The sequence below is a fragment of the Rhyacophila brunnea genome, unplaced genomic scaffold (assembly GCF_057557595.1).
Source record: "Rhyacophila brunnea isolate RB1 unplaced genomic scaffold, BYU_Rbru_1.0 scaffold_4, whole genome shotgun sequence".
NCBI lineage: Eukaryota > Metazoa > Arthropoda > Insecta > Trichoptera > Rhyacophilidae > Rhyacophila > Rhyacophila brunnea.
The window spans coordinates 34,045,588-34,066,580 of record NW_028233068.1 but is presented as its reverse complement, the minus strand read 5'-3'; the positions used below and the strand labels follow the sequence as shown (position 1 = coordinate 34,066,580).

The 20,993-nt window shown below is 32.3% G+C and overlaps 1 protein-coding gene and 1 long non-coding RNA gene across 2 annotated transcripts; one reads left to right on the top strand and one right to left on the bottom strand.

The window, feature by feature from the left end:
* Window positions 1-462: 462 nt before the first annotated feature.
* On the bottom strand, window positions 463-19,476 carry LOC147067289 (uncharacterized). Its single transcript, XM_085953779.1, has 3 exons — window positions 19,412-19,476; window positions 10,018-10,565; window positions 463-804 (listed from the first exon to the last, which is right to left on the bottom strand). Exons 2-3 carry the CDS (start codon window positions 10,504-10,506, stop codon window positions 580-582), a joined length of 714 nt encoding a protein of 237 aa, XP_085809905.1. The 5' UTR covers window positions 10,507-10,565; window positions 19,412-19,476; the 3' UTR covers window positions 463-579.
* LOC147067290 (uncharacterized) lies at window positions 3,262-7,896 on the top strand. Its single transcript, XR_015071454.1, has 3 exons — window positions 3,262-3,389; window positions 4,217-4,387; window positions 5,318-7,896. It is a non-coding gene; the product is annotated as an uncharacterized LOC147067290 (long non-coding RNA).
* Window positions 19,477-20,993: the final 1,517 nt, after the last annotated feature.

Sequence of the window (20,993 nt, the reverse complement as noted above, 5' to 3'; positions counted from 1 at the left end):
TCTATAAAATCGGAGTCAAAGAATATATTATTATGTTTTTTGTAAAAATAGTGTATTGCGTATCTTTGTCAACCAATCCAAAATAATATTATAAAATTTTAAGATTTTATTAGTCGATTATTGAAAATCAATAATTTTTCTCTCTTTATCTTTAAAATACCTGTATATCTTATTTTATTACGTTATTCGAGTGATACTACGCACAAGGTCACCTACAGCCATTACTGCATTGAGGATGGCACTAAATTGCGAGTTCTGATGGTAGTGCTAGTTATTGCTCAATATCGGAATGCAATACGGTAATTGACAATTTTCAGTTGCATATTATTACTTTTATAATATTAATTGATGTATTACCATTTTTTTCAATATGAAACAATCATCATTTTCCAGAAATAATTTTCCATATTGCATTCAAACAATAAGCAATAACTTACTAGTTCTATAATCGAAATTCAGGAGTTTCATGTTGCGGCATCAGTAATGATAGCTTTGGATAATAGCTATCATTGCTCATAGTGAAATTCCATTCTCATTATTATTCCAATGTAGAGACATAAATAATGATAAGAAAATAAATTAAGCGTTCAACTTTTTTAACACCGTACTTCCAACTTTCATACCGTCCACAAGGAGTACAAGCTTTTCATGATAGTAGTGCTCAATCAGCTCATTTATGGTGAGGAAACTTTGCTCTGATGCCTTGGTGAAGCCCAATGCCAGTCGCCCATCTTGTCTTCTTCTGCAGCCGATGTTGTAGATGCGATCTTGATATATCAGTGTCACCGTGTAGGCGTGGAGACTCTGGAATCGTAAAATAATATAAATCATTTCACCATACTCAGAAATTAGTATTGGTTTGAAGTAAAAATGATAAAACAAATTAAATTATAAACGCTTCCTTGCGGAAACTGACAGAAGGACTGTCATCGGGGTCGGGTGGTATGGTGAAATACGTAATTAAGGAGATGGTATTCAGGGTAGAACAGGTGATTATTGCTAGAGAAAAAGATTACCATCAACATTATTGGGTATGGATCTAAGTATTAAGACTGTGACCTGAGCTTCAGTGAGTGACATAATATTTTTTTGTTTTAAGCCATGTCCGATAATAAAAAGATTATGGACCTCCACAGAATGAAGGTTGTTTTAACAACTTTTGGTTTTTACGAGAAATGGATGTTAGCCACTTGCTCAACCTAATCCGTCCATACTCTGGGTCAAGGGTCCAAACACACATTGAAAAACAACATGTTTTTTTTTTTGTTGGCAGATTTGGGATTCGAACCTGAGACTCACGACATTATAGACCGATGCGTTATTCACTCGGCTTTCATGGGAGTGACATATTAAGCTAGTATTTAGTTACCAGCAATCGCCTACGCCGCGTGAAATGTTGATAATATTAAAAGTAGACATCATTCGACTCTCTCATGGAATATGACACTTTGAGCTATTCTTTCATAAAAAAAAAAATAGCACATCAATAATATTTTTTTTGGATTTCATTCTCGAAAAATACCTACCTGAAATACGCTTTTAATATCATAATGGCATGGGATATGAACCCATTTCCAGTTGGTATCAAATTATTTTTCAAAGCGATACTAGATAAGACATTACGTCGAGTTGATGTGTTTACTAAGTAAAAAATAGGTAGGTAGGTATAAGTGCACTGCACTACCTAGTACCTGTACATAATTACTTGGAGGTTTTTACGAAAAATCTTTTCGGGAGGAACCGGCTAGAGTTGGCAGCCCTGTATCATTCATGAATAAAAATACAATTAGAAAAAAATGTTCCGATTTCAATTTTATAAAATTAGTATCATTCTGTCTGTAATAGATTAAAATTTAAAAATACCTACATAATTTGAGGTGAAGTCAGTCAATCGGTATTATTACACCGTTGCCAGATTGATAAACGAGCTTAAAACGGATGACAGCGGGTTAGAGCGGCGCGGCTAGCGGCGAATGTCAAAAGAGTGAGAAATGTATATAAGCGGTTCACCGGGTGTTCGCAGAAGTGTTTTTATCAGACGCAATAAAAATATTATTTATATTATATCGTTAAATTCATTGAGATTTTAAAGACATTTCATCCATCGTAATAAATTTTTGGATTGTCACCGCACGTTCTTCCTTCTTCTTTACTCGACGTTTAGGCCTTGTTGCAGAGACCATTCTTTTGACAAACAATCGTAAAGTCTTAAACATTACTTTACATACAATCAATGATTACAATTACCAAGGTATATAACTGTGTATGTATTGTAAATTACAACACCTACTAAAATTTGATTAATATCATAAACTTTGGAAAGGTCTAGGTACCATTTTGCAACAGAATTATTTTGTATAGATGTGCCTACATACTAAACGAATATCAAACTAATTTTGTTATATAACATAGTGATGTTATAAAGATGATAATGATCAAGAGTTGTGAAGGTCAATGGATACGCGTCAACAATATATCAGATAATATCAACTATTGAAAGGTAAAATCATACAACTGAATACATACTGATTAAAACTGTATGAGCCGTTGCCCGTTAATCAGTTGTACTCCATCTTTTAAACACATTCTAGCATGACTAACTCATGATGTCATGACTAATGTAATTTGAGAACAAGGCTACAGACCTACAAACTTATCTGGAGAATGGCCAAAAATGGAATTACGAACTACCATAGGAAGCCATATTGAAAAACGTCATCCGAATGTCAGATTTTGCCAGTTACGAGTCGTGATTGGGTAGTTTTCGACAGTGACTCCCCCATCTCATTCTCCAGATAAGTTTGTAGGTATGTACGTAGTTCGACCGTTCTCCGTGAACGTGTTCGAAGAGAGATTTTGTTGTTCATGACTCGATGGCATCAATCAGAAATATTGACTGTTGTTCACGAGACGTTTGGATTTGAGTGAACTATTTCACATGACCACTTGCGGTCTGTCAAATCGTCACATCGAAAAATATCTCTTGTTTTTTTACTCTTAAATACTTATCACAAAACCAGATTGCATTCAGATATTTGTTTTTGCTTTACTGAAAGAATAGGTAGCAATCTTTTATTGTAGGTATTATTTTGCCTTTATCAGTTAATATGATTGAATAATTATTCATTTCCCACTAAGTAATTCTGTGTTCACTGAAAATCACAATATTTTTTTTGTCAAAATAATGTAAGACGATGCTTTTGTAGTCAAACTGTACAGATTTGAACAAGGCGTGCAATGATGCCGCGCGTGTTGCTCAGCGTGTAATAACGCGTCAGTAGTAGCGTTCGTGCTTATTTTTCATATACATCGTCTAATTTTATGAAAATGTCATAAATATACTGCAAATATTCGACAAGTGGTAAAATAGTGGACTCTATTCGCCTGTTGTGAGTTTCTTTTCGTATAAATATCACTATGATTAAACTCATTTAATGCTTCACGACAGTGGGTCAGTTTATGTAATAATTATGTCTCGCGTGTGAAAGATTCCACATTGTACTGCAAGTTATAATAATTGATCTGTTGACTTGCCACCTATGTGGTATGAATTTTATTGAGTTTTTCGTGTTATTTTAGAATATCGCTTGCGATAATAAATATGTCTAATAAACTTTTGACATGGAATTAATTTGAAAATATCTCGATCGAATTTTAGTGTTGTCAAGCTAAAAAATTATAACCCCCATTTTGTTGGATTAATATATTACTTTGGTAGCAAAGAGATTGGACTCCTCGTAGGTAATATTAATATGATCGATTCAGAATTCGATTATCAACAATTTATTAGTAGATTTTGAAAACTCGCTTGTAAAATATGAATAGATAATGCCATATTATTGTATTATTGAGTGTGATCAACAAAGGGAAATAAAGCAGAAACATCCAACCCACAAATAGAAAATTTTATTTTAAGGCATGACGAAAACGTACAACCAGAAGAAATAATCGCAGTTTTTTTCCAACCAACCGTACCAATTTATGACAAATAATATCTAAAAAATATCCATTAAATGATTTCATACACAGATTGTTAATGAAAAACTCTAGGTACCTAAGTACCTACCTAATTTGTTTATGGATGCACAATTTCATATTAATTATTCGACAGAGTCTACCTATTTTATTAAGTAGGTAACATAAATAAAAACCGTGGGTAAGGTATACCTATTTAAAATTATTTTATTTTATAACAAAGTTTTCCATTGTTTTACAGATACCGTAGATAGCGTAATGCTATTACCATAAAAATAAATGGATACCGAAATGCTTATTAATGAAGTTAGCAAAAGAAGATTGTTATGGGATAAAAGAAGCAAACAACATCACAATAGGTTTATGCTACAGAAGGCTTGGAACGAAATCGCCTTTTTCATGGACTGTTCAAGTAAGATATTATAATTTGTCTGTTATATGTACACAAAGAGTTTATGCCTAATAATAAATTAACATAGTACGATATTTTTAACAATTTTGTAAAATGTGAACAATACTAGTTAATTAATTCCTCACTATCACATGCAATTTTTATGTATGTCAGTGGTTTTCAAACTTCATATTTCACAGTGTCGTACAACTGTTAATTAAAAATATTCACTTCATTTGGAGACCTTTTGTTACCTTTTCCGAATTTCGAAAGTGTCTATGTCGATAGGTAGGTATCTGAATCATACTATGTCAGAAATTTTGTGTGCAGTATTTTTTGAATTTCAAATTACTGTTTATGTAAAATTACAATGAAAATAAAGTACCAATTTCGAAATAAAGGACAAATGTGGGCTTTTGAAAGTGAAATTAATTTTATGGCCGCATTGCTGAAATAAAGGACGAACGGGTACCGTACGGATAAGGGAAGAGTAGTTGATCACCAAAAGTAAAAAGAAACCGAAGCATATGAATCTGTTTTGATCATACATCAACACATTGATTCAAGATAGTCTAGAATTTTTTTTTTCAGTACAGTTTTTGAAGTTTGAAACTCCTGATGAACGTCATTAATTATTTAGCAAAGTTTTGTTTAAATTCTTGATCTATCATCACTATATTAATTAGTAATTGGATGTTTATATTAACTTAATAGAGATAACACAATCACAATCGATAAAATTACTTACCTATTTTTTATTTCTACAGTAAAGCGTATTAATAGTTTTCTGGCAGCCCTACCTAATTTTGAATACATATTTCAATTTTCTTTCTCGAATTTTATTATCTTATTATAAGCTAGAAATTTTCAAAAAAAAAATTCAACTGTTTTCCTCATTTAATGTTTTATAAAAGTACATAGGTACTAACCCTCAGAACAAACTTGTTACAGTAAAAGAAGCACGTTGCAAGTGGAAAAATCTAAAAGACCATTTTAGGAAGGAGTACCGAAAAGAACAAGAAAATCTAATCCCAGGAGCCCCCATAGATCCTGATGCAGCTGTCACCTGGTCTCATTACAAGTCTCTTTTATTTCTAAAGGACCAATTCTTACCGACGACAGCCACAGAAGTGACAGCATCTCAAATCAAACTGGAGAAATGTGAAGAAATTGACCAAGAGGTCATTGAACCGAGTGGTGGCCCTTCAAAAAACGATGAAGTAAATATTACCCAAGTAATTACGCGGGAAGGAGATATTACAGCTATGGAAGTAGCCAATATAAGAAAGGATAATCTCGATTCTGTGTCAAAAGGAGAAGAAGCTTTCCGCAATGTTAAGATAAAAACTCTGATGAAAGCACATGCAAAAAGTAGCAATTCATGGGGACCTCCGAAGAAAAGGTCGAGGACCCACAATGATAGCAGCGCAGACACTGTCCCTAATGATGAGCCAAAAACGGATGGCAAAGTGGTTAAAGGAAATGAAAATTATCATTTTGTGATGACTCTACTGCCCCACTTAGATAGGCTTTCTCCATCAAAGCGGCTTGCAGTTCAGATTAAAATTCAACAAGCTGTCTTCTCCGCTATTTATGGCAGTAACAGATCTTCTTCGGAGACTACTACCAGTTATGATTCTACATCTTCTTTTTGATTGAGGATCCAATGGCTTAAGTGAATGGCTAAAAGCCATCTCTTAAAGAAGCACTAATATAACCTCCGCTTTGTGGAAGACCATAATTATTATGCTCCACTTTTCTCTTAGACTGCTTTTTAATTTAATATTTTTTCAATTGTTTCTCGATCTGTGTTATGTTGATAAATAAATAACTATTGAAGTATTGAAAAAATGATAAAACATTTTGAAATAGTTTATGTTGGTATGTAACTAATACCACTTATTACTTAAGAAATATTGTTATTAATTTTTCATTACATTATTGAAAAATATTTCTAGTGAAAAGCTGTTTTAACTCTAGTTTTTCTCTTAGTCGTCCAATTTGTTATGGAATGTAAAATTTATTTATCTTATGGGAGGAAGCATCTTTACATGTACATAATTATATGTTATTAGACACGATTTGGTTCTGCCCACAGAACAGATAATAAATAGAATACCAATAGGCTATATTCAATACGCCGCATGGTGAAGCGGGCTTTTGAATGTGTGAGTGTCCTAGGAAAATTAAGCACGCATTATGCATGTGCAATAGTGTGTGTAATACACCAACATTAAACGAGCGTAAATGCATAAACCGAGAGCAGTTTTCAGTATTCGACGTTAAACGTATTCTAGAGACGTGTGTAAGTTTAACCCGGATTCATCCTTACTCGAGTCGGTTACCTGCTATCGCCTTACCCATTGTGTATTTCAGTTCACATTATTTCTGAGTTTCCTGGTTCTGCCCTATCTGTCATAATAAACTATTTTCTTAAGCATGGTACGAAAAGTGGACATTAGGTACTTTATTCCATTGTTAAATGACTGAAACTGGATTGGTGATTTTTTTGAACTGATACCCCGTTTACATGTGCATGGATTTACTGCTGACAGTACGTATTATCGCAGCCATAACTAGAAAATGCACGTGTAAACACGCATTACCGTGCAAGTTGCAAGATTGCATGCATGAATGAAAAAAATTTGGAAGTTTCTTAATTTTCACGCGACAATTTGTGAGATATCTGTGCCTGCGCAGTAGAATGATAGTGGCGAATCTGCCAATAAAAAAATTAACATTTTTGACGTTTCACAACCGGTCAAATAGCACCGTGCGATGACAACATCGCGTCTCGCTTATGCTTGAAGAGTAAAACAGCACCTTAATATGTAAACAGTTATTATCAAGATAGTTTAAAATACACACTATTGGTGCCAGTAAATCCATGCATGTGTACAGATGCTATGACATTCCCATGATTTTATGAAATTAGTCAACGTAATGTCATGTGTTCATGTTCACCCATAAAAATCAGAAGTCTGATGTTGACCCTAGTTTTTAATTAGTTATTTTTTATATTGTAATACCTACTCTTTTTGATGCAACAATATTTTTTATTGGTTGAATTTAAAGATGATTCTTTAAAATAAATTAAACCAACACTAAAAGTGACTATTCTAGCTTATTTTAAAGAATACCTTTTCCTTCAGTTTCTTGTATTGGACTTTACCAACGTTACATACTTATGTACATATATTTGCAAAACTCCAAAAGCATTGTTATTAATAATTCTATTCAATGTTATTATTCATCAAACTCTTACACTGAATAATGTAGTGTCCTATTTTGAATTTATCGGAGTATAATAATTATAAAATTAAGTGAAGTCTGTACAAGTGCTATGAAGAATCAATATCATGTATCTACCACATATGTATGGGTATATTTCCATTTATATAATAATACATTGTGTTGCTTATGACTTATATTTGTAATTTGAAAAATAGGTTGGGCAGTATGACTGTAAAATTTTATACTTACTAAAATTAAATAGAAATGAAAAGTTTCATTCGATAAACTATGTACCTACTATTGTTTTTATTTTTTTAAAGAGTTCAGCGTTTACTTGATATTCATGATATTCATGAATGCAAATAACATTTTAATTACAAAATCATTTAAAAGTCCCCGTACCCATTGTGTTAATACTATATAAGTAAAAGATACAATGAAGAGCTCTATAGTCATCACGAAGATTCTAGCACAGTTTAATTTATGAATTGTGGGAGACTCCGATGACTATGTCACACTTCATGAACATAATGAATTGGTAAATGGAGCAATGTCAATCAATCGAATATGGCAACGGAGAAGAGACAGGCCTTAGATTCGTTGGCTAGATGGAGCCACTGATGACTGCCGTGTCCTTGGGGTAGACAACAAATAAGAAAGCGACCACTTTGGATTAGGACAGGTGGTGAAGGTTGTTGAAGAAAGCCAGGACGCTTGTCGCGCTCCTGATGATGCCTTTATATAAATATTTGATAAAGTTTACTCTGTCAAGGAAGAACATGTACATACATATATAAATAATAACTTAATAATATATTCTGGTGAATACCAAGTGATATTTATATTAATTTAAAAATTCTGTAGTGTCTGGTTGCTAAGTATTACTTTCAATTCAGAGTAAAGTTAAAAAAATAAAACTAATGTAAATCTTCTAGTTGTTATAATTTTAATAACATAATTTCAAAAAATTGATTACACATTATTTGTTTCCTTATTTTGATAAAAAAAAATACCTTGACCTAATGTGGTTAATTCAGTTGGCTGATATTGCGGGCAAATGTACTTTAACTGGAATGACTAATGATTTTTTTTAAATTATTAGTCACTAATATTGACAAAAGCATTTTTAAATTATATTTTACTAAGTAATTAATGTAGATATAGGGTGGGTAGTAAATAGTATTAGGTACCTATTAGGAATAATATCCAAAATTATTTGTAATTGTTATTCTGTAATTCTTTTTCGTGGACTCAAGCTTTCTTAAGAATGTACTTCAGTGAAACGGCAAATAATTTTTAACAGTAGGTGTGACAAAATTTCTCACTAGTCGCCAATCGGAGACCAACAGTCAAGGTGTCCGCACGTCGATATGTTTTGTCATGGCGTCGGATGAAAATATTCTTAAATCGTGTAAAGTGACTAAAAAACTTTACGTATGTACTTAAAAAAGAAAACATGTAGATGAATATACTATTATTATTAGTAATATAACAATAAAAATAACATTAAATGGACGCATGTTGGATTTTTATGACAAATTATATTTCGTTCGGCACGCGTCATTTGCATAACCCGCGCATCGCTTAGCCACGATCTTTTTAGATATGCCTCAATTGAAGTATAGCCTTAAGGAATAGGTTGGATGAGGAAGGAACTTTACAGAAATCTACAACTATGCCATGACAGTTGATAACCAGAATATTTAAATATTTAGAGATTTTTAGGAAAAAATAAGAGAAGCATTAGGGCTTGCGCAGACAGAGCGCGGTCAGGCGGTCTGCGTTCCGCGTTCGGAGTTCGGCGTTCTTTGTACTGTATGGACTTCATACTGTATGGGTACACAGCCGGCGGTCAGACCGCGCCGGTCAATTGGAACGCTAGAGTTCTGGAGTTCTATGCCCGGAATTACAAAGAACGCCGTACCTCCCGTCCAGTCCCGTCATAGGAATTTGAGCAGTCACACAACATAGAGCGAAACCACACGGGGGAGTGAGTACGCAACAGCGGTGCTTTCTCACTTCCACTCGCAGTCGGAATATAGCGGTCTCGCATTATGCAGCGCCTGTGTCACAACGACGTTTGTATACAAATGGAACGCTTATTGTTGACCGCCACCTGTCTGCTGTCCCTGAACGTTAGCGGTCAACGGTCGGTTGAACGCAGAACTCCGACCGCTCTCTGTCTGCGCAAGCCCTTAATGTTCACTTGATTTCGTGTGAAATTAATGTAAAATTTATATCAATATAAAACATTCTTAATGGTGGTTATTATCTAATTTTAAATAAATAAAAAAATGTGATTTTTTACAAGAAGTAGATATCTATTTATACAGATATTTAGCTAAATCTTTGTTATCATTTATCATCAGACTGATGAAAATCTGCCACTCTTCAATAGAATTAAATGCTTTATTCACCTGACTTGAAGGACGGAGTATGAATGTTCCGTCAGCATGGCCTTCTAGTAAATTCTCTGCATCCTTCCTGCTCACGTCCATATAGTAAAACTCATTTTCCACCGGAACCGGAAGTGGCCTTTCCGCCATATTTCTTTTCACGTGTTCCCTTTTCTTCTTCAGACTATTTCGCAATGATTCATTCCACTTTTGCAGCGTCTCAAATGGACGACTCGCAATGTCATCAAATTGTCCAATACTTTGATTCAAATTTATCGAAGCCGGGTTCCTTGGCTTCGGTACAATTGTATGCATATTGTTGGCCGAAAATGACAACATCGGTCTCGAACTGTCATCATTTGGGAAACTCTTTTTGGTATTGACGTCCGGATAGCTTGGAAGTTTTTTTCTTGGCACCGGTTTTGGAAGGTAGAGTGGCTTCTTCGGAGTTGGTGGTTTTTGGATTACTTCTGGAATCATTGATTCTGCTTCGCATTCTTTCGACGCCATGTCAGTGGTCTCTGAACAGATTTGAGTGTCTTTGTGAGGAATCGCTGATGTTACGTCATCTAAAACAAATAATCTTTATTCAAAGAAAGGTACGAAGACGTAGGCTCATATTATATTGCTACATTACGTAATCGTTTTGTTTTTTCCAGTTGCCTTGTAGAAATTATAAAAGTAGATGTCGATATAATATGAAATTAAATTAAACTTATAGATTATAAAATTAAATATATAGGTAAGTACATATTACTGTTTAGAATATAGATACTGAAAAACCAAAGGATTTTCTTATATCACACACATCTTATGCCGGGCTCACACTGGCAACATGTCGCGCGACATGTTGCCAGTGTGAACCCGGCATTACATTACACCTTATCAAGAAAAACAGGTGCTGAATGAAGTCGGAAAAGTTGGCTAAGTATTTATATCTTCCAGTATGAACCTTATGTTGTTTGCTGAGTGAGAGCGTTAAACATTTGGTAGATAATAATAATGTTATGTCATAATTTGTTTTATACTGTGATGTGATGAGCTTAGTTTCAAATTCGAACACCGGGCGATTTATGTTGGTGGGTATATAAAGATATCATTGTATTCTAACATAGGTAGGTACCTACGTACTTTTAAAGCAATGATTTCCAACAGTTCAGCGAAATTTTGCGAAATATTTCGTAAACTAGTTGGAATTCAATAGAAATATTATTGTAAAGTTTTCATGTGAAAAATAATGAAGCATTTTTAATGTTTAGCTTGGGTAGATATTAATTTTGGCCGATGGATATTGTAGAGCAATTTTTTATACATAAAAATACTTATTAATGTACAACATTATTACAAATTAATAATAATAATATATATGTAGATAGGTTAATTGAATGATTCGTTAGCAAATCACCTTTTTCAGTGGTTTGATTCTGACCGGTAGCGCTCGGCGCGTGGCCCATGACGACGTACGAGAGAAAATCAGCAATTTCTGCACAAGCACGGGATCCCAGGTTCAAGAGAAGTGGACAAGCCAGCACCACACACCAACACATCTCGTCCCAAGTTAATCACTGCGTACATTACTTGACTCACGTTCACCATGTAAACTGTATTACAATCACATTCAGCTAGTAGGTGGATATTTTACCTAATTAAAAGTCCCTCGGTTTTTCACTTTCATATAACCGTAGATATCTTATTTTTTAAAAATTTTATAACTCAATTTATAAATTCAAATTATTAATAATTCTCGTCTTGCATTAATTAATTTTAGGTTTAAAATTAATTTACAAAAGTAAAATTATGTAGGTATCTAATGATTAAACAAGTACAAGTCACTTTGAATTAAAAAATAGTTAGGAACGGTTTTACACCACCACATACTATTACGTACCTACTTACCTATTTATGCGTAACACAGGATTCAAACATGTAACTGATGTGTAAGCAAAGATCATCGAACAGCAGTTGGGTGCAGTTTTAAGTAAACCTATTCTCTAATATTTTATTCTTTCCATAATATTATAAAGACCAAATAGGTAGGTACCTATAACACTTTAAAATGTGCCCTCATTTTGGGAACATTGATAACAATTATGTACAAATATTACAATCGAAAATTTAATATTGGACTGTTGGAGTCGATATATTCAAACTTGGTTACCGGTGCACTTATGTTCGTTAAATCCTCAGCATCTCAATTAATAGATAAAATATTAAGTCGACGGCATGTCTCTATTATTCCTAGTTATCAGTGGTGGATTAAGATACGTGAATGCCCAGTGCAGTCTCAAATAGATTTTTTGTCCAAACCCATTTCTTTGGCTCAAAGTCCCACTACAATTGGGTGCAAGTAGCAGTCGCCAACACCGTAGGCAACAAATTCCCGAATTCTCAGAATGTATTCTAAAAAGTAGTGTTATTCACATGCCTTAATTGTTAATTTGCCGCCTCTAAGGCATAAAGCCCATTGACGCAGCGAGTGCGGCGCTCGCGCAAAATTTCTATAAGTGGCGCGTAAATCATCAAAAATACAACGTAATCAAATACGCCAGCGCCCACTGGACTTGACGATGCCTTGCGCCCCGCTTGCCGCATGAGTCACCGTTTTTCGCTTCTCGGCGATACGATTTAATGAAGATACAAAGAAGTCCATTCATTGAACACGGCTACCAAAATTACGCTGCTCGAGGCGTCGTCGATCGACGGGCGAAAAGCAATTATTTAATAACAGGGAACTCTTTGTTCCGTGTCCTATATTTCGCTGGTTGAATAATGTCGTCGTAAATATTTATTACAAGCCCCGAAATAATATAATATTTTTATTGCTTTGTTATGTGAGACGCTGTAAAAATAATTATTTTGTGCTGCTTGGGCCGCTTATTACATAGGTGAAGGGTAATGCGCGGCGAGAGACGTGTGATTATGGTTATGAATAAACACTTAATACGCCGACTTCGCCCGCTCGACGCGTTCTATGGGCACCATCGCTAAGCATTGAGTAACCTGCTTGCCTGCGCGGGATGTCACTGTTGATAGATCAGGCACTAATTGATAATATCAATATCTATACATATGGAGGAGAATTAAACCATTCAACAATTAGTATCAAATATAGATTCATTATTTTTATTAATTGGTGAAGAATTTTAGAAGCTAGTTTCATTGGATTCAATTTTATTAACAGATCTCGTCTTATTATATTATTATGTTCGTAGTGTATGACAGAGTTGAGAGCCGCCCTCGCAAAATTTTCTGTGTACAAAAAGTCAAATGTTAAAATGTATGTAGTATGTATTTTAAATGATTTTTTTTGAATATTTATTAAGGGTAGTATTTGAAATTTTCTGTTGAAACAAAAATACTTCCTGCGCTTCAAGGAAACCGCCACTCCATATATTAAATCATGCTTTAGAAAGTATTTATTACAACCAGTCTAATCAGGTTAATCAATAACTATGCAATACCTACAATATATAGGTACTGCAACGAACTAAAAGCTATAGTGTTTACAGTAATGTTTACAAAGTTTCCACGAAGCGTCTGTATTATCTGGGTGGTATGGTTTGTATAAGAGATTTTAATAATAATAAATAGTGCTTTTGCAAATAACAGCAAAATAAAGAGTGGTTCCAAGAAACGGAATGCTTATAAAGGTAAACAAAAACACGTTTGCTTTATTGAATGTCGGATCGGATTGGCAGTATTGGCACGGTTCAATATAAATCCCAGACTCGTTTAAGTAAATTAATTTCGACTGAATCATTATTTCCGCACGAAAACGAAACATATTATTATGGATCCTATTATGGATCTCCATAGTGTGGTGGTATCTTTCCGGACTATTGTACGAGGCTTGATTGTTAGTCATTAACTAAATCTATTGGATCCATGACATGGATTCAAATACACATTCTGAAATATCTCAAAAAGTACCTTTTCTGTATTTTCTGCTAGTCATATTTAATATTTTTACAGATTCGTTTAGACGGATTTATTTTTGTTGAATCGTTCGGTTACTGTTTAGTCATATAAGGAGAGATAGAAAGGATAATATTATAAAAAATTTGAACTAGATTCATTACATCGATGGCCCCCATAAAACCCGCTAGAAGTCTGAAAATAGCGTTTTAAATTTTATTAGCTTTTTATATTTATTTTGAATGATGAAGTTGTTGAAGGTGCAATACCTATAACGACCAAATTTGTTATCTACAGAAATATCCGAAAAGTATAGCTAGTCATATTATTTTTATAATACTTATTATAATTCAATATTAATATTACCATTCATTACTATTAATTAAAGGAAAACATATAATTCCTAATAAACAATCTAATTGTTATACAGAATTTTAATGACTGAATAATAATTTTATATGCGAGAAATTGATAGATCTCGACCACTTTAAAATCGGCGGAAAATAAAAACATTTCCGTCTCCATAATTAATAATTAAATTTGATGTTATATACAAACATACATAAACACTTTTCAAAATTTTATTACATCATAAAATTCGAATAAATTAAACTGTCACTTCACTATTGTACTATTGTACTATTTAGACACTTTTATATTAAAATGTGAAAAAAATATTATTGATAATAATCATTTTAATTTTACTAAAACCACAAATAAGACTTGGACGCGATCGTGACGTGATTAGATTCAAAGTCATACTGAAATGTAATATTGTTTTCTCTTTCGATTGTGGCGGGAAATACAATTATTACCAGAAAGGGCAACCAAAAAGTATGATAAAAGTAGATTAAAAAATATACATAGGTACGAAGTGTATCTTCCTTTAGTATTAAAAGGTGGTTTTAGGTCAACACAGTCATAGTAATAAATTATGTAGATAAGTACCTACCTGATATTATTAACACAATTTGTTTTACTATTTTCTTGTCTCATCAAAAATAATTTGGGATGAGGTCAGACTTGATTATTATATAAAATCTATAGAAAAGTACGTAATTATATAATATGTAATACTATAATGACCTGAAATAATATATAAACCATCAAAAAATACATTTAAATCGTGGCAAATACTGAACAAAAAATGTTACGATATATTTGTTAAATTTTACGAGGTAATTGCAGAGTTCAATGAAAAGTTTGTTGAATATCTCACTATTGTTAAATATTATTAAAATTAATGAATTATTGTACGTACCTATTGACAAAAGAATAATTATTTGAATATGTGTTATAAACATGGACGTCTCTACCAAACAAAATATGCCTTTATTCTTAATTTTAAATGAGAATGTTGACACTGTTTACAATAATACACATTTATATTAATATTTTATATGATCATGAAATATTGATTTCTAAGAGGAAACAGGCCTGGCATAGATGTACATAGGTATTATTTTCCACAAAGTTGGCAGATTTTCTAAAATTTTCGACCTTTACACGGCAAGCCAGCTCTTAAAACTTTATTAAAAAAATGCAAGGAAAATATTAAAATTATTGGATTATTAAAGAAAAAATAATATGGTGTAAATATAACAAAATATTATTTTAAAGTAGGTATAGGTGTGCATAGACACCACGATGGGTAGGTGGTTGAATAACTAATAGGTAGGCACATAATTCCATGATTATTTAAAATAATAAACCGCTACCTAATATTAAATATATAATTATATTACGCACTCATAAAACTCTTTACTTTATCCTCATACATTTATTAATATTATACTATGAGAGAAAAATGTTACAAAAAATAAAGAAAAATAAGCCAACCTAACACATGGTTATGGATTCAATCTAGAAAGGGCTTAGAGTACTTATTGCTTGTACTTATTTAACAAATACATGCTATGAAAGTTACAGCACATGGTGTTTAGTGGATATCAAGTAGGTAGCATAGAATATACCCACAATAATTATTTTCAAAATTTTTAACTAGAATCCCACTTGACTATGAAACACCTGCGTGAACATCTTCAACATATGAAAACAATGACGTAACTCGTTAATATAATATTTTATTGTTTGTCATGAAAAATACGTGTCCGAAAATTTGTACGTAATATACAGTCGGCCGTATACTTCTTCGTGAGATGTTTTATCGGTAATTTATGGCGGTTTAGTATTGAGATCAAATTAATATCTAAATTAAACACCTTAAAATACGTATTAATAACTATCGGAATACAAGGGAAAGAAATGAGAAAATAGGTAGTTAAGTAAATTAGAAATACAATCATAGCATATAATTTATATAAAATTCTGGTAGGTGCTCGTAGATATCAAGTCGTGTTTATCAAAAATATCTGAAATAAATGACAGCCTAATTGTCAAATATTTGATACAAATAAAAATGAAATTAATGTTTTTATTGAATCTGCTAAATTGGAAGATTACTGTTTGCAATGCTCCACGAACAACGCGTCATTTTACAACGTTTTTCTTAGCTCGTATTCTTATTTGTCCGGTGGTTCTTTGTCCGGTCCAGTTTTAGTAGTAGAAACTACGAGATAATATGATTCTGATATATGACTGAAATTCACATTTTTATTTTGATCAATATTTGTTATTTTACAACGTTTTTATTAGCTCGTATTCTTGTTTGTCCAGTACAAATCTTGCAATCGATTTTTAACTAACTTCCCGACTAGCTATACATTTGAAACTTTTAGAATATATCAGAACACGATGCCAATGTATTTTTTTAATACTTTTAGCCATCTTTAAATAGAATTGAATTCATTTTCATTTAATTCTTTTTTGTATGAAAAGTTATTTCGACACCATTATTGGTTGCTAAGCGGATTGTCCTAGCAACTAAATTATTAATATATACGTGCGTTACTATGGAAATCAAAATGAAATGTCAATATGACATTTCAGTATTCTATGATCGTTTAAGCTAGTCAAGTCAAGTCAAGTTTATATGATTCAACAGAAAATTTAAAAACCTTGTATATAAAAAGTTCTTTTTATCTTGTAATTATTTTGATCTTAATGCTATACACCATACGGTTATCTCTTTTTGATACGACAGGTCACGGCGAAATGTAATACCTACTTACAATTCTATCAAAATCATTTATTAAGTTTTTTTTTGATATTGTTGTACCTACTATCTATAACCTATAAATAACTAAAGATTTTAAGGTTTTACCAATGTTTGCCATATCAAGGTTTGCCCATTAGAATTATTTTTTATTTATAGTTTTAGAGGAAAATGTCTAAACTTTAGTGAATGTTCCATAAAATTGACAAATCTTTTCTAAATTACTCAGTATTTTCATTATAGTATGTAGGAACGTCTGGGTTAGTTTCTTATCCAACCTATTCATCGTTTTATAAATTATATAATCAGCCAAATGAAACACATTTTGACTGGCGAAAATCAACGTTTTTAAATTGACAGGAATATTTTATCTTCCAAATTCAATCGCCATTTTTTTTTTAGATGAAATTGTTTTTAGTTTATTCCTTAATGATCTAGTAGCGGAATATTTGGGATGTTTTTCTTTATAAATAGTGAATCGATATGAAGGGAATGTCAATCTCACATAAGGTTAAGTACATATTAATTAATATTTCTATAGATAGATACTTCCGTTTCGTTACACACGACATATCTACGTTGAGATCTCGTGCAGATAAAATAACAATGTCGTTTAAAAATGCTAATTTCACACCAATTCTGAAATTCCAGTAGGTAGATCTATTGAAATATAAAGTTTTGAATGGTGTCATTTGTATAAAAAATCTTATTAGAAAGATCTATGTGTACACAGATACCGATCATTATCGATACATAAAATATTATGTATGATACTTTGTATAATCTCTGCCAATCTACATAATATTATTTTTTAATGTATCTACTGACATACAAAAAGTTAAAAAACCAACAACTACCCAACTGGTTAGATTGTGATGCCAAATCGAATGACAGTAGGTATTTAAAAATAGAATGTCGAAAAACTCTGTTTAAAAATCGAAATAAACTTGTTACAAAATCATCAAATATACATAAAGAGCTTTATCTGAAGAATGGGATGGGGGAGCTACTGTTGAAAACTACCCAATCAAGACTCGTAACAGGACAAAATCTGACTTTCGAATGAAATTTTCAAAATAGCGTCCTATGGTAGTTTGTAGTTCCATTTTTGGCCATTATACATATAAGTTTGTAGGTCTGTACTTAGACAGGATGCATGATTTACTTAACTATTGACTGATTGAAAAGGGCGTCACATTTTCTCCGAAGAATAAATTGTATTTTGGCACGTGGAATATAAACGTGGGATAAAAAAAATGGTATGGAGAGGGTTCCATTTCGAAAAAAGTTTTCAAAAATCTTGCAGGTGTCATTGATTTCCGCTCTCACTCCACATATTACTTACCGCGCCTCGTTGTTTTGACTGTGGATTGGTTAAAAATGATCGGGTACATTCTCCATGCTCAGACACTATGCATGATTTACGCAATGCCCACCGGGTTTCCAGCTTTAACTATTGATAGGATGCTATGCTATGAGTCGCAATGACTAATAATTATTAGGATGTTTGGTGTCCGATTGTCCGTAGAAGAAATCGATTATTTTAATGTCACCGTGGTTAGTTCAAACTGATGTTTATCGATCATAATAATATTATGTAGAAACCCAGTCTGCTGCTAAAAGACTGAGGTGGTCAGGGAATATGTTTATTACGGGTCTAGCATATTTGACTAATGTGGACAAGTGACTAACATCAAAATGAGAATAGCAATGGAAAAAGTGCTGTGGCGAAACTCCAACAAATTTACGAGTAGAACAGCAAAAACGTTGAATACCAAAGCGACTAAACTGCGTTTACATTGTAATATATTTTTCTTTTAAATACGTAGATAGGGGCAGATCAAACATACGTAATTTATATAAAAAAGAATTGTTGGAAAATATTCACGGTTCTAAAAAGTAGGTTTAAAGGTGTTTTATGGTCACCATTTTTACTCTAACTGGAGAGCGATACATCGATTGAATAAATAAGTAAATTAATTTAGCAGTGAGTTGAATATGAACTTAGAGTGATTTGGAAAGATATAACTAAAATACCTATACCTACATACGTTGAAAACCATGCAAATACACGTAACAACTACTAGTTATATACTATATATCATGTAACAACTACTAGTTAACATCGTCGTAGTTCAGTAAGATGCCCGTAGCATAATTGGAAAAGTATACTGGCGCGAATCCAGCAGATACAGGTTCAAGTCCCGTCGGGTGACGCTTTTTTTTTCTACAAAATGATTTTTTATAGTTTGTATATTATGCATGAGATGTTTTCAAATTATGTAGATTCAGTATATAGAATATTACCTAATCTTGTGTATTATTTGTTGAATAAAAGAAATAGTTTAATAAATAACTACAATAGCAAAATTTCATTCAATTTACCTTTAGTAATCTTTCTTGATTCTGCACTGGCATCAAAGAGATTCAAAATTTCATCAGCCAGCGTGTCCATTATATTTTCCTCTTGAAATCCAATGACTTGCCGCGGTTCTAAATAATCTTCAACATCAATTGTGGGCTCATCGTATACATGAGTATTTTCACGCTGTATATGTTGCTCATCTCCCAATGGGTCAGCTGATTCATACACATTTTCATTCGATACTTTTAGATCCATATTATTGAAAAACGCATCACTTGAAGTTAACGTATTTGGCGGTTCTTCGTAAAATTCAATATCATTTTCGATAAAAAATATGGGAGGCATTTTTTCATTTTCATTAGGATTTTTTAAATTAGTATCGTTCGCTTTCTTTAAAATATTTTTTCTATCATTCATTTCCATAATATATGGGAAATAACAATAACCGGAATCTAAAAATTCTTCAGGTAGTTTGGATTCTGGAATTTTTTCGTACTTATCCTTACTTGTAGCTGTATCAAAAGTATTTGCTGAATTAACTTTATAGTTGTTTGTTTGCGAAGAGTAAAGACGCTTAGTTACGCGTTCATTTATCATTTGAAGCCGTTGAAAGTTATTTGTATCTGTATTTTTTTCTGCGACTATTTCATCTTGTTCTGCAGATACAGATGCAATTTCTTCTTTTTTTTCCTTTTTCAATGCTGGTTTTCGTAGTACTCGTTTTAATATTCCAACTTTCTTTTTAGTATTTCCATTGACTGAAACACCATCAATCTTATTTGGAAATATTACTAACTCTTCATAAAAGTTCTCGTCACTGTCTTCAATGCCATTTTGTTGGTCGGTATTAGAACTGATATCAGTTGATTTATTTTTGAAATATCTAAAATCGTTTGTAATTGTCATATAATTTGTATCTTCAACACTTTCCAGAGTTTTTAAATCAGCCGATTTATTTTCACAATCATTATTTCCATCACAATATTTTACCGGCAAACTCATTTCATAATAACGTCTATCATTTATAATTAAACAATGTGCATCTTCTGAGTTTTCCGTTGTTTTGATTTCGGATACGTTTGTTGTATTATTTTCATTTACATGTTTTTCATCAAAATTTTGTGCATGTAAACTCATTTCATAATAACGAATATCGTTTGTTATTGCATTATGTTTAGCAACATCCACACTTTTCTTCTTTATTTTAGATGTATGAATTTTAGTTACTTTATTTTTTGTATCTTGGTTTCCATCACCAGTTAAATTCATTTCATAATAACCTCTATCAGTTGTCATCGCAATGGGAATCAAATCTTCTTCTATTTCCGTCATTTTAGATTGAGGCATTTCATCGGAGTTATTTTGGTTTTGTTCTATAATACTATTGTCCATCGGAACATATGGGTTTATTTTTGTTGCAACTTTTTTTAACGTTTTACTATACAAAAAGCTCTGTGGTGCTACCATTTTATAAAAATCAACATGTTTAAGAACTGTTTCTTTATTTTGACTTAATTCATCACTTTCATCTTTTTGAACAGTTTTATATTTCACTTTATTGTACTCCTTAAGAGAATCCTTTCTTTCTGGTACTTTAGGCTT

What these genes read in the sequence shown, in the direction of transcription:
- LOC147067289 (XM_085953779.1), bottom strand. Translation starts at nt 10,506, where the DNA reads ATGGCGTCGAAAGAATGCGAAGCAGAATCAATGATTCCAGAAGTAATC. An exon ending in TACTCCGTCCTTCAAGTCAG is followed by an intron (nt 805 to 10,017) that starts GTGAATAAAGCA and finishes TTACGATTCCAG; the next exon opens with AGTCTCCACGCCTACACGGT.